Here is a 23,187-nt window from a genome sequence, read left to right as displayed (position 1 = left end):
CTGCCTCTGCCTGGGATTAAAGGCGTGCACCACCACGTCCAGCCAGACTGTCTTTAAAAACAAATACACACTTCCTTAGCCTGGCCTGCCTATGATACTGATGGTCCATGTCTAAAGACAAAACCTAAAACCAAGCAGAACTGCCAGATCCACAATCAAGAGAAACAAGGCCCAACATTCAGAAAGGCTGCCACAGCCAGGCCCACTCAAATCTGTTCCAACCCTGGGACTGACTGCATCCTAAGAAGGAGCCTAGGGGCAGGGGAGTAGAGTGCTGTGAACACAGATGAGGAAACAGAGTAAACATCAGATATGAACCATGCTTCCTTTCATACCATTGCTTCCTGGGGTCAGTGAAGTCACAGCTGCAGGCTGCCTAAGTGTTCACTGTGACACCATCCAAGCCTCAGTCTACAGCCTTGGCCAATCTGTGAAACAGGTATGAACAGAAACTGCAGTAGCAGCTAGCTCATGATACAGTCTGTGGTCCCCATGTTGAACTCCCATACAAAGACAGAGCCCTCTGTTTGCCCACATTTGACACTACCCACATAAGTCTAGGGACCAAAGGACAAGGCTTTGAGGGCAAGAGGCTTCAGGGCATGAAGATGGCCACAGCCCATGACAGTCAGGACACCACACTTTCTTCTTAAACCATAGCATACGGGGCTGAAGAGATGGCTCAGCGGTTAAGAGCACGGACTGCTCTTCCAGAGGTCCTGAGTTCAAATCCCAGCAACTACATGATGGCTCACAACCATCCATCATGAGATCTGATGCCCTCTTCTGGGGTGTCTGAAGACAGCTACAGTGTACTTACATATAATAAATAAATGTTAAAAAAAAAAATAGCATGCAGGTCTTCGAGGTCCCTTCACTTTTCCTTCAGCTAGGTGAGATGGCAGGGAGAGAACATGGAGCAATTTTGCACACTGCTGTTGAAGAAACTTCAAAACACCACAGCTCTGGAGAAAATGGCAATATCCCCTTGGAGTGGTCTAGTGGAATGTGGTCTAGAGATCACATTCCAGCAGCTCCAACCCTGGCAAGCGCGTGGCCAAGAGCAGGCTCCATACAAGCCTCCACACCCTCCTGCTATATCTACTTCCTACATGCTCAGCTGAAACTGAGCTTCAGTTATAGATAGATCTTGGACCTCTGGGGCTGAGGAGATGCTGAGGAGGCAAGCAAGAGAGCCTGAGTTAGGACCTCCAAAGCATATGTTAAGGGCAGCTATAATCCCAGCACCCCTTCTGTGAGAGAAGAGGCAGCCCTTGAACCAGCCAGAGCAGCATACACAGTGGAAGGAAGGAGATGCCCAATGCCATCTGTCCTGACAGCTCTGCTACACTGTCCACACCACACCCAGGCACAGTGGCTTTGTTGTTTTGTTTACAGTTTTGAATCTTTGAGGAGCGCTTATTTTGTGTTCTATAGTACTCAGGATTGATCCTGGGCCTTATACATGCTAGGCCAGCGCTACCTAAGCTATGTCCCCAGCCTCTCACTGGGGGATTCTAGGAGCTCTATAGCTTTCAACAGGTAGCAGGAGTGAAAAGACACAAAAGAAAGAATGTAAATGACAAAAGTATGTATAATCCATTCTCCTAATAAATAGACCACCGTGAAACACAGTAGCACATGCCTGTCATCCCAATACTTTCCTCAAGAGAGGAGGATCAGGACAAGGGCAGTCTCAGGTACCCTGGAATACCTAAAACCATCTCACCCTCCTGTGAGAGGCCACTCTCCTCACTGCTCACTGCTCACTCAGTGTTTTGCATCCAGCACTTTCATCTGAAGACTGTGTTTTCAGACAAAGACTTCTTGGTGTGTATCTAGCACTTGAAACTTAGCTTGGGCTGATCTCAAATTCTCAGCAAGCTCTGCCTCTGCTCCCTAAGGCTGGGATTACTGGTACATATTACATATGCCACCATGCCTGGCCTTGAGCTCCTCATTCAGTCATCCTATAGGGCAACACTACAGGGCAGACAATATGCTACCTCCTGTTTATTGGTAGGACAATGGACCTTTTCCCATGCAGACAGCGAGTGCTGGGACTTACAGGAGCCCCAGGCTAGGAGGCCTTCATTCCAACCTAACTTGCTGCAAAGAGAGCCCAGGTGTGGCAGAGCTGGGCAGTTACATGGGCTTGTGACCTGAGAAAATACTTTCTTGGGTTTCCACAATAGTATACTTTATAAAACCAAAGCAGCCAGTGGCCAGAGACTGAACATACAAAGCCACTTGAAAACAGGTATAGGGGCTGGAGAGATGGCTCAGAGGTTAAGAGCACTGACTGCTCTTCCAGAGGTCCTGAGTTCAATTCCCAGTAACCACATGGTGGCTCACAACCATCTGTAATGGGATCTGATACCCTCTTCTGGTGTGTCTGAAGCAACAGGGTACTTATATACATAAAATAAGTAAATATATCTTAAAAAAAAAAAAAGAAAACAGGTATAGCCTGCTGTTTCCCCAGGGAGCACAAACTGCCCTTGGTACAGGAAGAAGGCACAGTCTGAAGTCCTGCACGGACACCCAGACATGACCTAGAAAATGGCCTGCAGAGGTGTGAGTGCCAGTCTTGTCATCCCAGCTCTTTGCAGTAGGGACAAGCAGAAAGTAACAGAGAAATTCGTCATGCAATGACCTGCAGCTATGGTGGGCTCTTTCAACCTGAGCTACATGGTAAGACCCTGCCTCAGAAACACACAAAAATTAACAGAGTTGATGATGTAGCTCAGCTAGCAGAGTGCTTGCCTGGTGTGCACAAAGCCTGGCTCCACCTCTACAACCACATAAATAATCCCAGCACTCAGGAGAGGTAGGCAGGACAGAAAGGTAAAGGTCATTACTGGTTAGATAGTAAGTCTAAGGCCAACCTCAGCTATATAAGAACCTGTTTCAAAAAATGTTTTTTGTTTTTTTTTAAAACTGGGGGCAATGGTGGTGCACACTAACCTAGCACTAGAAAAGCAGTTTTTGAGGCCAGCCTGGTCTACAAGGTTGAGTTCCAGAACAGCCAGGGCTACATAGTGACACCCTATCTTGAAAAAATAAAAACAACAAAAAACCTGGGCTGGCAAGATGGCCCAATGACTAAGACATCTTGCGAGTTTGGTGTCTTAAGTCACTGTTCTATTGCTGTAATAAAATACCAGGACCATAGCAAAAGGGTTTTTTGTTTCAGAAGCTTAGTCCATTATCATCATAGCAGGAGCATGGCAGTACACAAGCAGAGGCTGTAGCCGTATATGATCTGTAAGCAGAGAGAGACAGACACTCAGGGCTTGGCTTGGACTTTTGAAACCTCAAAACTCACCCCCCAGTGACATACCTCCTCTAACAAGGCCACGCCTCTTTTTTATTACATTTTTAATTAATTACTTTATTTATTTATATTCCAAATGTTGCATCCTCCTGTTGGGAGCGACCCTCTTTGAATGTTAACTGCCTAGTCAGCCATAAGTGCTTACTTGGAAAGTCTTGGCCTCTGTGGGAAAGTAGCAGCCCAGCTGAGTACAAATAGACACAGATCCTGCTCAAGTCAGCCGAGAACAAATAGCAATAAATCTTGTGGATAGGATAGGTGCCTAACAACCCATTCTGTTCTGATCTTCCTGCTGAACTGTTCACCCAGTCAATATCCTGTTCCTGGGAACAGGTGCATTACCCAGAGACAAAGCGCCCCCCACCCCCACCCCTCTTCCTGCTCCTATGAGTATATAACCTGTGTGGGGAAAATAAAAGTTTGTCAGCTTGAACAGGACCTTGTCTTGCTGTCGTTTTTTGTGTTTCTTGTCTCCGTTCTCTTCCAGGTTCCCGTCCGACTATCCCTGGGTCTGGACACCCTCCTAAGTCTCCCTCTCAGAGTTGAGTTCTTTACCCCATCTCCCCTCCCCTCCCCCTCTAAAAGGGAGCTCCCCCAGGCAATTACAGTCTCTACAGGACTAGGCGCATCTTCTCCCACTGAGGCCAGACAAGGCAGTTCTCTGCTACACATGTGCCAGGGGCCTCGGACCATCCCATGTATGCTATTTGGTTGAAGGCCACACCTTTTAATCTGTACAATTCTTTCAAATAGTGCCATTCTATCAAATATATGGTCTATGAGGGCCATTTGCATTCAAACTATCACACCTGGTGACCTAGCTTCAATCCCAGAACCTACATAAAGATGGAAGAAAAGAGATGGCTTCATATACACACTGTGCCATCTGACCGCCATACACATTATGCCCACTCTGACTGCCACAGACAATGTGGCACATGCTCTACCTCCTCCACAATAATAAAATTATTATTATTATTTTATTTTATTTTATTTGTTTTTCGAGACAGGGTTTCTCTGTGTAGCCCTGGCTGACCTGGAACTCATTCTGTAGACCAGGCTGGCATCGAACTCAGAAATCCGCCTGCCTCTGCCTCCCGGGTACTGGGATTAAAGGCGTGCACCACCACGCCCGACTATAATAAAATTATTTTAAAATTAACAAAGAAACAGACCTGTGGCTTAGCAAAGCATCAATTTGCACAGACACAGTCCTAGGTTTTATTCTCAGCATTTCAACAAATAAATAAAGGCAAAAATGAGGAACAAGATAGACCATAAAGAAGGGCAGGCTACACTGCTAGGTCAGGAGGACACCGTTCCTCACTTGCAGCTGTGCTGGGAGAACATCTGGCTGTAAAGTGTCCAGCCAACAGGGCTTCCTACCTGGGGCTCTTTCAGGTTATGGGTACTTTTCATATCACACAGCACCATCTTCTGGATTAGGCTCAAATCTAAACACAGAACTCAGCTGTTCCCAGGAGCCTTGCACACATACCCTAAGCAAGCTTCCTAGCGTATTTCATGCAAGCCAGTTCCAGAAGGTCAGGTGTGCAACTTACTGCCTGCAGAGTCATGCCTGTAAAGAAATATTATATTGTGGAGCTCAAAAAACCCACTTGGGGTTTTGAGCAAAGCAATGTGTAGCCTGCATTATAGAACAGAATGAGGTGCCAGCCTTGCTGTCTACTCAGCAAAGTCAAGACCAGCCATGGAACAGAGCTGGCAGAGGCATACAAACAAATTCTGAGTCCTGCTCTGGAGGTCAAACAATGCAACTGCAGATACTAACTTGTGTGTCCCAGATGTGCAGGCTTAAGCCACTTCCCTGAACTCCAGCCAGACTTCTGTTAACTGGGGAATCATTCTCAGACTGATACAGAAAGGCAGAACTAAATAACATGCCTATGCATGTGTATGCCACAGTGCATCCAGGTGTCAAAAGGCAACTTTTAAGAGTCAGGTCTCATCCACCATGTAGGTAATCAACAGGCTTGGCAGCAAGCACCTTTAGTAGCTTCTTAATTTTAAAAAAATGTTTAAAAATTTTTTTAATTTATTTTTTATTTTGGGTTTTTCTTTTTTTTTTTTAAGATTTATTTATTATTATTATATCTAAGTACACTGTAGCTGTCTTCAGATGCACCAGAAGAGGGCATCAGATCTCATTACAGATGGTTGTGAGCCACCATGTGGTTGCTGGGATTTGAACTCAGGACCTTCGGAAGAGCAGTCGGTGCTCTTAACCACTGAGCCATCTCTCCAGCCCATTTTTGGTTTTTCGAGACAGGGTTTCTCTGTGTAGCCTTGGCTGTCCTGGAACTCACTTTGTAGACCAGGCTGTCCTCAAACTCAGAAATCTGCCTGCCTCTGCCTCCCAAGTGCTGGGATTAAAGGCGTGCGCCAAAATTTTTTAAAAATAGCCGGGCAGTGATGGCACATTTCTTTAATACGCTCAAGAGGCAGAGGCAGGCAGATCTCGGATTGAAGCCAGCCTCACCTATAGAAAGAGTTCTAGGACAGCCAGGTACTCTACACACAGAGAAACCCTGTCTCAAAAAGCCAAATAAATAAATAAATAAATAGTGTGTGCAATTCTATTTTAATTAAAAACTGTGTATATGTGTGTGCCCTCCCATTAGAGAACAGGATAGTCTCCCACCTTGTGGATCCAGGGGTCTGAACTCAAAGTTGACAGGTTTTAACTACTGAGCCAACTTGCCAGCCAACCATTCCTTTTTAAGGAATCAATGGTGGAAGATGCTGAAGAGATGGCTTAGTGGTTAAGAGCACTTACTGAGCTTGCAAAGACCTGAGTCAGGCAGCTCACAAATGCCTACAATTTCAGTTCCAGAGAACTGACACCTCCTCTGACCTCCAAAGGTACTACCTGAATGTACATTTCACACAAACTCATGCAGGAACCAACACACACAAATAAAAATAAACAAGTCAGAAGAAGAGAAAGACGCCGGGTGTGGTGGCGACGCAGGTGGATTTCTGAGTCAAGGCCAGCCTGGTCTACAAAGTGAGTTCCAGGACAGTCAGGGCTATACAGAGAAACCCTGTCTCGGAAAAAAAAAAAAAAAAAAGAAGAAGAGAAAGACGAGGAAGAAAGGCTAATGTGTCTGAGTGCAGCTTTCTGCAGCCAGGTTAACCAAGGAGATATAATGGGCAGGAGACAAGTGTATACCACGCAGCGTAACAGAGCCCAGATGTAATTGTGAGACACTCCCTCTAACATCTGTTTGCTCATTATTATCATTATTATTTTTGGCATTTTGAGATGTCAAAATATAGCCAAGGCTGGCTTTGAACTCACTATGCAACTCAGGCTTGCCTCAACTCCCAGCAGTCATCCTGCCTCAGCCTCCAAAGCACTGGGATTGCAGGTGGGCAGGCAGCACCACAATGCCTGAATGACAACCTCCAAGTTTGCAATGCTAGAGGTGTAACCTTGAGTTTGGTACATGCTAGGCAAGGGCTCCACCACGGAGCTACACCTCTAGCCCTGTTCCAATGGAGTCTAATAAAAGCAGAGCAGGAAAGATGGCCCGGTGGCTAAATGTGCTTGCCCCCAAGTCTGAGGCCTGAGTTTGACCCCTACCTCTTGGCAAGTTGTCCTCTGACCTCCACGAACACAATATAGTGCCCCAACATAAATAAGTGTAATATTTTTTAAAGAAGTAGAAGCCACACCAAGAGCCTCGGATTCAAAGGCTGGAAGTGGGAAGGTAGCCTTGTAACTGGAAGGAGGAGAGTTTTCTGCACAGTGCTGGAGCAGCACAGAACAAAGTGGCTCTCAGCCTGCAGATTACACACTGGTGATATATAAATGATACAGGTAAAAACTCAAATGATCATGACTTCATTCAGTATAGAATGTAAAAATATAAAACATGCCGGGCGTGGTGGCACACGCCTTTAATCTCAGCACTCAGGAGGCAGAGGCAGGCGGATTTCTGAGTTCGAGGCCAGCCTGGTCTACAAAGTGACAGGACAGCCAGGGCTACACAGAGAAACCCTGTCTCGAAAAACCAAAAAAACCCAAACCAAAACAAACAAACAAATATATATATATATATATATATATATATATATATATATATATATATATATATATAACATTCAGGAAAAATCTTTAGGATTCAGGGATAGATGAAGAGAGAAGCTGGGGTGCCTGCTGCTCATGTACAGAACCTAGGCTGCACATTCAGGCCGGTTCATCTCCAACGCTTAATGAGCATGCCATAACCCAGGCTCCCATCAGCCATACTTCCTGAGCATACCCGGTACCAGGTTCCATCCACAGCACTGAAGTGACAAATAAAAATGAGTCCTTAGACCTGATACTACAGTGAAAGACTAACTCAAGCTGCCGGAATTCAAATGCTCACAGAACAGTGGGAGACAAAGGGGTCAGGGTGTCTACAGAATACTCATCCTCCTACATAGCACTGTCCAATGAGTGGCAAAACACACAAGAACTGTTCCAGTAAATACACAGACAGGGTTGGGGGGGGGGGTGCGGGGAGTGCAAAGATGCTGGATGCCAGGAGCCAGCAGAGAAACCGAAACTAAAAGCCCCTGGGGCAACTGCTGAGCAGGGAGCTGCTAAAAACCCCCAAACTAAACAATGCTGCAGCTGTCCAGGGCCTCCACTCTTCACAGTATGAGCTGGTGTGTAAAGCACCCTGTCATTAGCCTACATAGCCACAGAGTCATGGTTCCCAGAGAGTCAACTCAGCAGACACCGATGAAACATATTAAACACAGTTCGAGGGCAATCCATTCCTTAGAGGCTGAGGCAGGGGAATTGCTAGCTTGGCACTCCCCCCTCCAAAAGAACATACTTAAAGGCCAAGATATAGTTCAACAAGCTAGGAGGAAGGCAGAGGGAAAGGGACAGGGAAGTGGGTGCTGGGAGCATAGTCCCAGACTGAGAAGGTGCTCTGTGGTAAGTGCCTGCAGTGCACGTATGGAAACTTGACTCAGACCCCTAGCAGGCACATTTAAAAGAAAACAAAGAAAGGTTTGGTGTGGTTGAAAACATCAGTAACTCTAGTAAGGAGATGTGGGGACCCAGAGCTGAGAGGGTAGCTACTGTAGCTATCAATGAGCCCTGGGTCCAACTAGAGATTCTCAAAAGATAAGGCTGAGCCAGTGGATACCTGTCACAAAGCCTTGACAACCTCAGTTTGACCGCTGAATCCTCCAAGGTAGAAGCCAACCTCTGACCTCTACAGGAACACTGTGACAGTCTTGTGGACAAGCACATATATGACACAAAATTTAAAAATTTTAAAGACAAGGTTGAGAGCAATAGGAAACACTCAACACTACTCTCCCAGGCTCCACATGTGTAAGTACACACATGTATTTACGTACACTCAGGCACACACAAAAATTAAAGTGAAAATGTACCATAGACTTAAGCACAACACATACAAATACAATAGGATAACAGGATAATCTAGAAAACACCACACAGACACTATGGCCACACTAAGCAACCAGAGACTGAGCACAAGAGGCCAGTCCCAAAAGGTGACTGCTTGCTATACCAACAACCAGCTGCTGATTGCTGGGGAATTGGAGGACAGAGGAAAGCATGAGGGGGTGGGGGTGGGGGGAAGTCCACTGTCACAGGTGCAAATGACTACAACAATCTCACTGTTTCTTTTTGTGTCTGTGTATGCACATGCACACACTCATGTGCCCCAATTCTAAAGCCAAGGTCAAGGTTATTCTTAGCTACATAGCAAGCTAGAGGTCACCCTGAGCCACTTGCAATTCCATTTCAAAAACCAAAAAAAAAAAAAAAAAAAAAAAAAGGGGGGGGGCTGGAGAGATGGCTCAGTGGTTAAGAGCACCGATTGCTCTTACAAAGGTCCTGAGTTCAAATCCCAGAAACCACATAGTGGCTCACAACCATCCGTAATGAGATCTGACACCCTCTTCTGGTGCGTCTGAAGACTGCTACAGTGTACTTAGATATAATAATAAATAAATCTTAAAAAAAAAAAAAAGACCTTAGAATTAAAGAAATAGGTCTGAGCTGAGATGGCGGTACCTGCTGAGACAAGAGATGAAGGGCTCCAGGTCATCCTGGGCCATATAGGGAGACCACATAGTGAGACCCTGACTCTACAATGAAAAGCAAAACAAAAATTGTGCATGTGGCTGGGTGAGGGGCTTGGAAAGACTGGTGTAGAGATGGCAGAGTGTGGCTACCTGTGGTGAGTTTATGCTGTCATTTGGCCCTTCCTCTCCCTCTAGCACATCAGGCTCTGTGTAAAAGACCATGGTCAAGCACTTCTGCTCTGCCAGGAACCAGAACAGCCAGGTTGTTGACTGACCTGCAGATGTTGAGAGAAAAGAGAACTTTTCTACCAACAAGACCAGGCTCTTGTCCAACCCTGAAGAGCTGTGATTTTGAGCAGGATGAGTCTTATGGGAAGAAAAGTTCTGAGCCTGTGTGAGGCCCTGGGTTCCAGTGCTAGCACACATCTGAACCCCCAGCTACAGCAGCAACCTGAAGTACACAAGAAAAACCTGTCCAAATGAACAGGCCAGGAAAGGTGAGAGGGCTTATGTCCAGATGTGCAGGGCAGGAAGGTGAGAGGGCTGTTTCCTCCTGAAGTCAGAAATGGACAGACAGGGATGGTAAGCCGCTGAGGACTGACCAAACCAGTAGACTCCTGAGACAGACAGAGCACAGCAGAAAGGATGCCTTAGCTTGGGCCACAGCTAGCACAGCTGCCAAGCATTGGTCAAGTAAAGGAGGAGACACGGAGCCCCACACCACAGCTCAAGGTCCTGCTTCCATCCCCAGCGCCACAGAAAAAGACCAAAGGTTGAAAACTATACATGGTGTGGTGGGGCCATACTGACAGGGCTTCCTTGGTAGTAGCTGGCTTGCCTCTTCCATGTTCTCTGAAGTTCCAACCTTGAACCATCTTTCTCTGTGCATAGGACAGGCGGCTGGAGGAGCTGGCAGAGGGTAGAGGTTTGAGTAGGTTTGGCCCCAGACTGATGTGTCTGAATACTTGGTCCATTCAAAGTGAATGAGAAAGTGGAGCCAGGAAAATGTTTAGACTCCCAAACAGTTCCATGAAATTAATCTAGAGACACCCTAGCTGGGTGTACCCACCCCAACCAGAGACCACTTGTCCTTTCTCCATGTGTGGAACTAGTGGAAAGCATAGAGCATCAATTGCTACCAGGTGACCTAGGCTCCCAGCCTCCTCTACAAGATGCTTACAAACTGACAGGACTCTTCACACCCACCCTGAGCCTTGTGTGCCAGCCCACCCTTCCTTCCCAGTCTGGACAATCACTGTCATCATCAGCCTTGGTCACTGCCCCCACTGCCTGGGTCCTTAGACAGCAGGTGCTGAGCTCCAGGATCTTGAGCCATAGTCCAGTCAACTGACACAAACAGGAGTAAAGTGGCCTCTCCTCAACCATTTCCACAGACAAGAACACAGCACTACAGACTAGGACTAGAAAGACAACCCAGCCTCTCTCCTGCCTAATGAGAGGAGCAGGCAGAGCAACTTCACCATCTCAGGTTGTCTCTACTGAATGCCCCATATCAATCTCAGAAAACCATAGAGATCATGGCAGGTTAGTGCACTCCTGTATAAACACACACTCATGCACCCTCAGTCACACTCATGGCAGCACCCCACCCTTCCTTTCTTTTTCTGCCTGATGAGATGAGATTCATAAAACATCAAGACACTGTCATCCCTGGATGTCACAATGGTTTCTGTGTTGAGTGATGGGGGTGACTGCTCCCCAACCAGGACTGAGCCACTGTCCTGGGCAGTGTGTCTCTCCCATCCCTATGCCCTGGGCCCCAACTGAGGGGAAGAGTGCTTCTCAAGTTCTGACTCATGGAGGCCAGTCCTGAACCCTCTTTCTCCTTGCATTTTTCACACTGTTCGAGCTGGAGTTGCAGGGGCAAAGATAAGGACTCAGGGGCCCCTACACACCTGCCACAAGCTATGCCCTATTCCTCACATGGTCCAGTGTGAGCCATAGCCCCACTTGGCCCAGATTCCCAGCTCCTATTCCAAGTTTCCAAAACTAGCAGGAGGGAAAGGGACAACCTGAGAGATCCCCAGAGAACAAAACCCAAGAGGTAAATGCCTGCCAGACCCCACCAGAGCACAGCTGCATCTGGGACCCCAACAGATGCGGGGGAAGGGGGGTATGACCTGGGGCTCATCCAGCCCAATGGGGGTAATAATGCTGCTAAATACTACAGTCACATACCTGCCTGAAAATTGGCTTCTCTTAATCCAAAAGGGGTATGCTTTTCAATTTTACATTTCCCAGCAAAGAAAACTGTCCTCAGCTATTTGCCTAGCATGTGCGAGTTGATGGCTTCCATTCCCAACACCAAAAAAAATAAGCGCTAGGAGGCTGGAGGAAGGTCAGGCTAGTTCCCTGTGATGAGGGCCTCCCCACCCTCCAATGGACATCTGTGCCAAAGAGGTAAAGCAGAGGTGAGAAGTAGCCTGTGGCTGCCCTGGAGCTTAAGGCTGGTCTTAGCCTCTGGTGTGCACAGCCAATGGCTACTTCTTTCATTCATTTGTTTACTGGGAGGGCATGCATGGGCACAGTGCCTGTGGAAGTCAGAGGACAACTTGTAGGAGTTGGATCTCTCCTTCTATATGTGGCTTCCAGAACTGGATTGAAATCATCAGACCTCTACGCACTACGCCATCTCACAGGTACATGGCTACTGTGTCCTCCTCTTGACTGCATATCTTGACACCACACATCCTGTCCAGCAGGCTGCTCTGTGGCAGTACACACCACCCCAGCCCCACCCAGGGTTTCATGACTCCTCTGACAGCTCTGCTGTGAACATGCAGCCATGCCCTGGGATGCAGAATGAATGATAAGGCATGGGTGGGAGAGGTAATATGTCAAGGATCAGTCACTCTACCCAGGAATTCCCAAGCCAGGAACAGTGGCTGCTGTGCACCCCCCCTCCCCCCACCCCACCCCACCCCAAGATATTCAGGAGGTTGAAGCACGTAGGTGAAAACTTTGAGGACAGCCTGAGCCACACTGGGAGAGCCTGCCACAAAATAAATTTCTTTCTTTCTTTCTTTTTTCGAGACAGGGTGGCCTCAAACTTAGAACACCTGCCTCTACCTCCCAAGTGCTGGGATTAAAGGCATGTGCCACCACTGCCCACCTCTTTCTTTCTTTCTTTTTTTGAACTTATTTTTATTTAATGTGCATTGGTGTTTTGCCTACATATATGTCGGTGTGAGGGTGTCAGATCTTGGAGTTACAGACAGTTGTACGCTGACATGTGGGTGCTGGGAATTAAACCCAGGTCCTCTGGAAGAGGTCAGTGCTCTTAACCGCTGAGTCATCTCTCTACCTTCCCCCCCCCCCCCCCGCCAGAATAAACTTCTTAAGGCCAGAACTATAGCTCAGTTGGTAGAGCAGTCTTGGTGGTTCACACCCACCATCCCCACTCTGGGAGGGATGGGGAGGGAGATCATACCACAAGGTCGTCATCCTCTACTTAAGGAGCTTCAGCCTGGGCACCATGACAGCCTCATTCAAAATATGTTTTTGTTTTGTTTTAAATGAGACAGAGAGTTTGAAATAATATATAAATCATAAACAGACATGTAGCAAAGAGAAGAGAGTCCATCACACCAGCCGGCTGTTTGTGAGAAAAGGCTTCTCTGAGGAGGAGGAGGAGGAGACAGCTCAGCTGAGTCAGGCAAAGCAGCTGAAGAGAGAGAAGGAGATGGCTATTCCAGTCAGGAGAGTGCAGGTGCAAAGACCTCAGGACAGCCCACAGGGCAAGCAGTAGTGCTAGGTGTGGGAACCCTGATGTGCCACCAGGGTTCCTGTCTGTCACCGCTTTCAGTCAGTAAGAGGCAACCCTGTCTGTAATCAGAGAGTGAAAGCTCTTCCATAGAGCAGGCGCAGGGGCCAGAGGCCCCAACTGTTGTGCCATTGGAATCTTGCTGGGATCACTGGGGATGGAAAGTAGAAGAAAGCATTAGCCTAAAATACATGAAGGAGGCTCTGGTTCAGAGCCCTGCACCTCTACAGCAAACCAAGCACAGTTGCTTCTAAGCCCACATCAGACACAGTGGCTAATGGCCTAAATTACACAGGGAGTGGAGACCATCATGCCCTGGGCCAATGAGTCACTACCCTGTCCAGTGGCAAGTTGTGGCCCTGCCTAAGGACAGTGACTAGATGTCACTCCCCCTGAAACCCTTGGCCTCAGGCCAGCGTTCGGACAAGCAGCCACCTATCAGCTTTGTCAGGACTCATTTGCAATCCAGGCACACACCAGTGTAGAAGCCAGGTGTGGTCAGCCTTAGGCAGCTGAGGATGCAGAATGGCAAGTTCAGGAGCAGATTGTCTTAACCTCTTAACCTGTCTTAACCCTCTCCCCCAAAATGCATACAATATAAAGATAGCCAGATGGATGATCAGCAGGAAGAGCCCAGCCTGAAGACCCAGGCTCCAGCCCTGGATTCACAAGGTAGGAGAGAAGTTGTCCTTTGAACACACACCGTAGTGGCATGTTCACAATCACACAAATATAAAAATGTTCTTTAAAAAAAAGTACAAGGATATAAGCAATAGGCAGGTCTCTAAGAGACAGTCACTGCAGTCAGCCAGTGATATCAATGTCATACTGATACCTGAAAACAATCCTTCCAGGACAGGAAACTGAAGCACAACAGAAAGAGCTAGGTCAGAGACCCAGGCCAGGGGAGGCTGCCAGGCACAACCCAGCCAGGGACCAGATGGTTCTGACCTCAGCTTACCCCTCTACACAGTCAGCAACCACAACAATGACAGGGTGTCCAAGATGATAACCTAAGATACAGTCAGCCCATGTATGCTCTCTGTCTGTCTGTCCCACGTGCTCTCTCTCTGTCTCTCTGTCTCTCTCTCTCTACTGTTTTTGTTTAGTCAGGTTTGACTCTGTAGTTCTGCCTCACCTGGAACCATGTAACCCAGGTTAGTCCTCAATTTACAGAAATACTTCTCTCTGCTCCCTAATGCTGGATGATAGGCTGCCCACCTAGATCCACTGCATAGAACAACTTTCTATAGGGACACTGGCTGCTCCAGTGAAGCCAAGCTGAGGAGGCCAAAGTGAAGCTCAGCCTCCAGAGCCACCTCATGTAAAGACAGTTACTTGGCTCCTCAGAGCAGCTGACCCAGGCTCAAAGACAGGCATGGGAACTAGGGCTGAGGGAGAAAGCATGTGATCTTGTTTGACAAGGCTTCAGGAGTCAGAAAACAAACAAACAAACAAACAAAACAAAACAAAAACAGGCACTGCAGGTCAACAAAGCAGCCAGGGACTCTGGAGATCCAGCAGAGGACAAATCTGCCCCTACCCTGTTCTCTGTCCATCAAGGCAATGGCACAGTCACCAGCCTTCCGAAAAGAGCCTTGAAAACAGCACAGGCACAAGGGGACAAATGAATGTCCCTAGGCTCTCAACATGCATTCCAGACACACTAGCCTGGACAGAGCTCTAGGCAGGATGCTCGCTCAGCAGGCTGTGTGGAAGAATGGTGTTGGAGGGAGCTCCACAGCAAGCAACCAATGGTTTAACTCTAATGTGGCACATGGCTATGGGACTTTCACAAGTCACCTGACTACTATGGGTCTCAGCTTTTCTCATTCAATAAACAGATTCTTTTTACATGGCTAGGAGGAATAGCTTGCCAGTAAAGCACTACCTGGCACGTGCAAGGGCCTGGGCTTCACCACAGCACCAGAAACAATCATGACCTACAATCATGGATTGTGGCTCATGAAGATGTCACTAAATCCCCTGGACATAAGAAATGATACCAGGAGGAAGCTGGATAGCCTAGGGCACCCTTATTATGAACAAAGAACCCACAGATGCAATGGGCAGAATGAACTCTCAGGTCCAGGAGGGTGAAAGGGAAGTCAGCAGACTACCTGTGCCCCACACAGCACCAAGATCAATGTTGGTGAGACCAGAATAGCAAGGCCAGTCAGCAAGGTCAGGTGGGGCCAGAAAGGGGCAGAACAGGACTGTGGGGTGCTGGCTCACAAGCCCAGACTCACTTTGAGAGGGCAAACACTTTACCACAGAGCTACACACTTAACCCTCCTGTGAGAATGCAAGCCATGAAAGGTTCTGGAGTCAGGGAGTAGAGTTAGAAGATCCCACGGTGATAGCAGGAAGAAAGGGAGGAATCAAGACTGACAGACAGTGCCTAGGCCCAGTGCTGAGTTCAGAAAGTAGCCAATTCCAGAGTCCAGCATCCCCCAGAAGGGCAGACAGTGTCTGAGTCTGCAGGAGGCAGGTTTAGAGTACTGAGCAAGGAGGCTGGGACCAGAGAGCAGAGAGAAAGGACAGAGAGATGGGAAGCCAAAAAATCCTGAGGAGAAGGAAGCTGAGTGGGCACAGGAGGAGGCTGTGTGTAAGGGGTCAGGCTATGCTCCAGAACCTCTGGAAGAGAAAGCGGGCCTGGAGGTCTTCATCACTCATGAGCAACCTGCTGTGAGAGGCAGATCAGGATGGGATTGGGGAGAAGAGAGCAGACACAGGACAATAGGAAACATCCCCTGGGGCTGCCAAGAAAAAGGAGCAGAGACTCTCCCTGATCCTGTGGCTGGGCTCAACCACACCACAGCCTTCTGTTCAGAACACCTCAGCCAAATGGTATCCCAGAACTCTCCATGCCCTGTTTTCCTTGTGATCCTATGTGAGCTGTTAGGCTTGCTCTAAGGGCCTGTGTAATAGTAACATCTATATCTGAGCAGCAAGTATAAACACAGACTGCTGAACAGATGGCTCAGCCGTGCTTACTGCTCTTGCAGAGGACCTAGGTTCAGTTCCCAGCACACACACATCAAGGTCCTGTTCCAGGGGATCCAACATCCTCTTGCCTCCATGGGCACCTGCACACACTTGATACAAATAACTCAGAGAGACACATGCACATAAATGTAAATAAATAAATCTTAAGACAAAAGGGGGGGTGGGCTGGTGAGATGGCTCAGTGGGTAAGAGCACCCGACTGCTCTTCCAAAGGTCAGGAGTTCAAATCCCAGCAACCACATGGTGGCTCACAACCATCCGTAACGAGATCTGACTCCCTCTTCTGGAGTGTCTGAAGACAGCTACAGTGTACTTACATATAATAAATAAACCTTAAAAAAAAAAAAAAAAAAAAAAAAGACAAAAGGGGAAGGTATAGAAGCTGAGCACGTGATTCAAATCTGTAGCCCGGCATTTAGGATGGCAAGGCAAGAGAACTGCCATGAATTCAAGGTCAGCTTGGGCAACTTAGTGCCAATGAGATGGTTGAGCAAGGACACTTGTCACCAAGCCTAACAACTTTACTTTGATGCCCAGGACCCACATGGCAGAAGAAGAGACCCAACTCTGACCTTCACACACATGAACATAGGATTGCTTAGTGAGTAGTGCCTAGCATGTGTGAAACCCAGAACCCAACCCTCAGCACACTGCCCTTATAAAAGCAGGTGTGGGGCTTTTATAAGGTCCAGGCCTTCTGCTAACCAGGAGGTAGGGAGCAACCAGGCATGGTCTGGGATCATAGTCCTCTAGAGGCTAAGGCAGGAGAATCAACAGTCTGGGGCCAGCCTGAGCTACACAGAAAGACTTGGAACTCACACAGAGTACCAATGCAGGAAAATTGTCCTTTGACTACCACATGCACCATGGTACATAACGGCCCCCACAGGAATAAATTAATAAATACAAAAAAATTTAAAGAATCACCACAAAAACATGGGGGTGGAGGGAAAGTAGCTCAGAAGGCACCTGAACTTGTGAGCCACCACAGGCCATGTCTCCTCAACTGCTGTTTCAGCTCCTGTTCCCACCCACAGCTCCATCCCACACAGGGAAGAAAGGCTACAAGGGAGCTGCTGCAGGTGCAGTCACAGTCCCCATACCCACTTAAGTGACACTTTCTGAGTGTCTTTCCACTGGCAACAGGTCTGACACAGAGACAACAAACAGACACGCAAACATGTCCTGTGGACCACGAGAGCTGTAGGATTGTATGATGTGCACATGGCTGTGTGCCATGACTAGCAAAGGCCTCTGGGAAGGATGATATCTGAACTGCTGCTGAAGGAAGAGAAGGATCCAAGCCAGAGGAGAAGAAAAGGCTGGAGTGCTTCAGAAAGAAGGATCTGTCTTCAGGGACACCATAGCGACAACACAGCTAGGTATGTGAAGAACAGAACTGACCACACCATGGTGCCACGGAGAGCATGTGGAAGTCAAGTCACAAGTTAGGAAGAGAGAATCAGGATTCTATCCCAGAGGCTCTAACAAGGTGAATCTAATGAAACTGACTCATGTTTTTATATCTGTCATCTCAGTATGACAAAACACCATCCTACGGTAACTAGTTTACCAATAAAATAGAACATCCCTCCTCCCCAAGACAGGGCCTCATTAGATAGCCCAGGCTAGAACTTTCTGTTACTGAAGTGCTAGCTGAAAGTTGACATTATACTTGGCCAGGAACCACTTCCTTGATATTCTGGTATTTGAGAAAAAGTTGACAGCATGTATCCAACTCCCATGCACTTGATAACTATCAGCTACTACTATGGCCCAAATCCTTAAAAAATCCAAATTATGACTAATGTCAAAATTAGGAAATTTGAAAAAACCTTCCTCAAAAAAGTCAGAGGTAATGACTGGACTGAAGCCAGCTAAGTTAGTAACATGCTTGCCCTAAAAGCTCGAGGATCCGAATTCTATCCCCAGAGCTCACACAGAAGTGCTACAGGATGTACGGCACTTGTGCTGGGGAAGAAGGGACAGGAGGCTCCCTGGGCTTGCTGACTTTTCAGGCTGGCGTAATTGATGAACTACAGGCCAGTGAGAACCTGTCAAGAAAGAGGTGAACACCCACAGCTGGTCCCCTGTCGTCCTATTTGTAAGCCTGGAGCACGAGGATGCAGAGAGTCCAGGAATTGGAACCCAGCCTGGGTGACATAGCAAGGCTGCATCTCAATACACACCTATCCTCAATACACTCCCTCCTATCTGTCTAGTCCTTAACCATTTACAGAAGATAATCACAGTTGCTGTAAGAACATGTTAATTAATATCTACTGGTCTCCAGTTGTTAATATAGTGTCAAGGCTGCTGGTGGCTGGTCCTTCCAGGACTTAACCACCCTGTATTTCCCTCTCCTTCAGACCAGGTGACCTGGGTGCACCAGCCTGCCAAGCAGTTCTTCCCAGCTTTGGCATTCATACTTGCTCTTGTTTTAGTCCCAAACACCCGAATTTATTGATGGTAACAAAAGAGCTTCCAATGTGTTAGGCAAAATGTGCTTTCCACAGTTTTCTGCTAATGCATTTTACATCTCTATTTTCCAAATGAGGTAATTGATATGCTGAGGTTAAGAAGCCTGCTTCAAGGACACTCTTTCCAGAGTTGGGGCCGAGATCTGAATATAAAATGCTTCCTCACTGGTAACCATGACCCTGCGAAAGACGATTCTAGCAAAGTGCATATAATATGCTGTGTGGAACAAACGGGTAATTTGGCAAATTAGCAGAACAGGAATACTTTCTAATTCTTATGGGTGTCACCTGGGACTAGAGACTTTGTCAGTGAGAGACTGCTGAGCTCCCAAGCACCTGATCCCAAGCACTTTAGAGAGCGGCTGAAGAATGAATGAATGTTTTCCGCTAGAAGCACAATGGCCTTCTCACTGCTATTCTGTACGTCCCTGTAGCATTTGATACGCTCAAGAAAACCATTCAGCGACCCTGAGGACGCAGACTGGTGCACACCGTTGGAGGCGTAGGATCCGCGCCTTCGCACCGCACTGAGCAGCGGAAGCGGATCACGGAGGAAGGAGGGCTGGGCAGCCAGAGGCGAAGCGGGCGTGTCCCGGTTCCCCTTGCGACTCCAGTCTGGGACACCACCCGCCCCGACGCCCGACCCCGCGGGAGACAAAGACTGGCGGCAGGCCCACCGCTCTCGCCCGCCTCCGCGGGGACGAAGCGCGACGCGGCTCGAACAACAACGTCCCCCCTTCCCCCCCCCCCCCGTCCCTTAACCTGGCCAGGCCCCAGACGGAGCAGACATGCGCAGCGGCCGCGCCCCATCACCTCTTCGCAGCCGCTCGGGGGTCGCCCAGCGCAAGAGTATGCGGGTCGCTCCGGCCTGTCACCTTCAGAACCGCCCGGCCCCCGCCACTCCGCCTCTGAGCCTTCAGCGCGCGCCTCCGCGGTCCCCTGGAGTCGCGCCCCGGCGACGACTTATCCTTCCCGCGGCAACCACCGTCCGCACCGCCCCGCGGCGCACCCCAGTACCATACCTGCTGAGAGAGGGGTACAAGCGGCGCCGCCATCTTCGTGCGGACTCGGCCTCCCGAGCGCCGAAGGAACGGGGGCGGGGCCGTGCCTGCGCACTAGTACGAAGGAGGGATGCGATGCGCGCGCAGCACAGTCAGAGCAAGGACAGGCCACAGGACCGGAGTACACGTGCGCAGAGGGGAATCCAGGTCCTCCCGTGAGAAGTTTTGCAGTAAGGGGGCGGAGCCTCGATCTCAGTGGAGAGGGCGGGGCAGTTCTGGCTGGAGGCGGAGCCTTTATGGGGAAGGCTCTCTCGCTTAGCCTAACCAGAGTGGGCCGTACCGGGTGATTTAGAGAGCCGAGCCTAAAGCACAGCTTGACTAGAAGAGTCGGAGCCTCGGTAGTTTAGTGGGCCGAGAGTGGGCGGGCTAGTCGGTCTGTGGGGGTGGGGGAGCCTCGTGTGCATCTCCTGATTGGAGTGGGCAAACCGAGCCCCTGCTTTGGAGGCTCCTGTGAGGCAGGGAACCCAAGGGATAGGTAGGGCTCCCTTCCAGACCGCTGGATTCCAGCTCCCTGCACTTTCCAGTCTGGGTCTGTGAATCGGAGCTTGGCTAAACCCAGGCACCGTCTTAACCTCTCTACTCTAGTAGCCTCTACTAACGCCTAGGGTTTGCTGAACTTTTCCCGGGGAGATGGAGACAGTGGCACACAACAAAGTACCATGGTGCTCAAGTCTAGCTTGGGCCATATATGCAGTGTTGGTACCACTCAGTATGCTTGTTAAACAGATTTGGGTTCTGATTGCTTGCAGATGTGGGTGTAGCCTGACATCTGGTGGGTTTTTGTTGTTTTTTTATGTGTATATGCCTGCTGTGCTCGTGCCAATGCCTGCCCAAGAGAGAAGAGGTTGTTAGATGCCATTGAGCTGGAGTCAAAAGCACTTATGAGCCTCCAACCCCCGATATGAGTGGGAACAGAACTAGGGTCCTCTGGAAAAGCAACAAGCACCCTTAACCAACTAACATATCTTCAGCTACTCTGGTATTTCTTTGTCTTTTTTTTTTTTTAAGTTACATTTAAACTTACATCTTAAAAGATTTGTGTGTTGCCTGAATGGATGGATGTGCACCACCTTTATGCTTAGTGCCCATTGAGGCCAGAAGAAGGCATAGAGTTCTCAGGAACTGGAGTATCCTGTAGCTATAAAGCACCACATTGGATGCTGGGAACCAAACCCTGTACAAACTGCAGGTGTACAAATCAGAGGACAACTTCTCTGGAAGTTGGATGGCCCTTTCCACCATGAGTTCCAGAAATAGGACTCAGGTTGTTAGCCTTGGCCGCAAGCATCTTTACCCACTGAGCTATCTTGCTGCCCCTTAGGACATCCTCATTCAAACCACTACACTGGTGCTGGGAAACATGGTACAATATACCACCACACTCAGTCCCACTGTGTTTGATTTCTTGAGGTAGTTGTGACTGATCCTGATTGCCAGCTGCACAGGATCTAGAATCATGTAGAAGACAAAGCTCTGGGTTACAACTGTGAATTTCTAGACTAAGCTGAGGAAGGAAGACCCACCCCCACTGTTCTATGTGCTGGAGGCCAGGACAATGGATCCTGTGTGACCAGCTGCCTCACCATACACATAACACAAATCTTTGTTTTAAAAGCTCTGTGTAGGGGGCTGGCGAGATGGCTCAGCGGGCAAGAGCACTGACTGCTCTTCCGAAGGTCCTGAGTTCAAATCCCAGCAACCACATGGTGGTTCACAACCACCCATAATGAGATCTGACACCATCTTCTGGTGCACCTGACAACAGCTACAGTGTACTTATGTATAATAATAAATAAAATCTTAAAAAAAAAAAAAAAAAAAAGCTCTGTGTATGTGTGTTTGTGTACATAAGTGCAGACACCTGAGGAGGCCAGAAGAGGGCGTCAGTGGTTATCCAGTGCCTGATGTGGGTATTGAGAATTGAACTGAGATCCTCTGAGAAAGCAGCAAGTGCCCTTAATCACAGACTCATCTCTCTAGCCCATAAAATTTTTAAAAACTTTTCCAGCTAGGTGTAGTAACACATGCCTTTAATCTCAGCACTCAAGGAGGCAGAGTCAGATCTCCATGTGTTTGTAGGCAACCTGGTCTACATAAGGAGCTATAAGCTAGCCAGAACTACATGGTGAAACATCATCTTTAAAGAAGGAGAGGGGGGTGGATTAAGGAAATATAGCCATGTATCATGGCACATACCTGTCATCCTAGCACTTGGTGTCTTTTCTGTTGCTATAAGACACCACAACCAAGGCAATGTATAAAAGAGTTTATCGGGGTGAGGGTGGGGGAAGTTTACAGTTCCAGAGACTTAGAGTCAGTGACCATGATGGCAGGATACCTGGTAACCAGCAGGAAAGCATGTTCCTAAAGCAGTAGCTGAGCACTTATATCTAATCCAGAGGCATTTGGCAAAGAGACACTGGGCCTGGTGTGGGCTTTTGAAACCTCAAAGCCCACCGCCAGTGTCACACTTCCTCCAACAAGGCCACATACCCACTAATCCTTTCAGATAGTGCCACTCCCTAACCTTTAAATATATGAACCTATGGGTGCCATTTTCATTCAAACCACTACAGAGACAAAACACTTATAAATAAATCTTTAAAATGATTTTTAAAAAAATAGAGGGGCTGGGGAAAGATGGCTCAGTGGTAAAGAACACTGGCTACTCTCCCAGAGGACCCGAAGCACCCATGACAAACAACCACCACCACCACCCCACCCACCACCCCACCCACCACCCCACCCACCACCCCACCACCACCCCTGCTCCAGAGGATCTGATGTCCTCTTATGGCTTCTATGGGCAACTGCATGTAGTACAATACAAACACAGATACACACACACACATTTTACAAAAAGTAAATAATAAATCTTTAACAGTAAAACAAAATATTTTAAAAATTTATTTTACCATCTTTTATTCATGAAAATATTTAAGAGTTAAAAAAAAAAACACATTGTTTATGGCCAGATTCTTATAGGTCTCTGGCTTTCAATGATCTGTTCTATGCAGGGGAAAAAATTTAAACAGTGTCTCACTATGTGTCCCAGGCTGTCCTAGAACTCACTATATGGACCAGACTGATGTGGAAATCCCAGATCTGTCTGCCTCTGCCTCTCAAGTCCTGAGATTAAAGGAGTGTGCCACCACATGCAGTCAACAGAAACTTTTTTTTTTTTTTTTTTTTTTTTTTTTTTTGGTTTTTCGAGACAGGGTTTCTCTGTGTAGCCCTGGCTGTCCTGGCACTCACTTTGTAGACCAGGCTGGCCTCTAACTCAGAAATCCACCTGCCTCTGCCTCCCGAGTGCTGGGATTAAAGGCGTGCGCCACCACGCCCGGCTAACAGAAACTTCTTATTGCAGACCCTGGGGTCATAGGGGTCTATAGAAGACCCGGGGGACCCTAACACAAACAGGGGATTGTTTTT

General features: G+C 48.1%; 1 protein-coding gene across 9 annotated transcripts in view; it reads right to left on the bottom strand.

Annotated features, from left to right (window-relative positions):
* The window catches only part of Eps15l1 (epidermal growth factor receptor pathway substrate 15 like 1), an 83,895-nt gene extending 64,100 nt beyond the window's left edge, over positions 1-19,795 (bottom strand). For 8 of the 9 annotated variants that reach the window (XM_085843823.1, XM_085843821.1, XM_085843825.1 and 5 more), the window contains exon 1: positions 19,717-19,795. In XM_085843823.1, the coding sequence (XP_085699949.1) occupies positions 19,717-19,749 (33 nt within the window). In that variant the 5' untranslated portion in view covers positions 19,750-19,795. Of the gene's footprint in view, positions 1-335; positions 429-19,716 lie in introns of all 9 variants that reach the window. The other variant, XM_085843822.1, reaches the window with a different exon arrangement.
* Positions 19,796-23,187: the final 3,392 nt, after the last annotated feature.

Source organism: Mus caroli, unplaced genomic scaffold (assembly GCF_978045245.1).
Source record: "Mus caroli unplaced genomic scaffold, Mus_caroli_1 scaffold_10, whole genome shotgun sequence".
Classification (NCBI taxonomy): Eukaryota; Metazoa; Chordata; class Mammalia; order Rodentia; family Muridae; genus Mus; species Mus caroli.
This window is presented reverse-complemented; position numbering and strand designations above follow the sequence as displayed.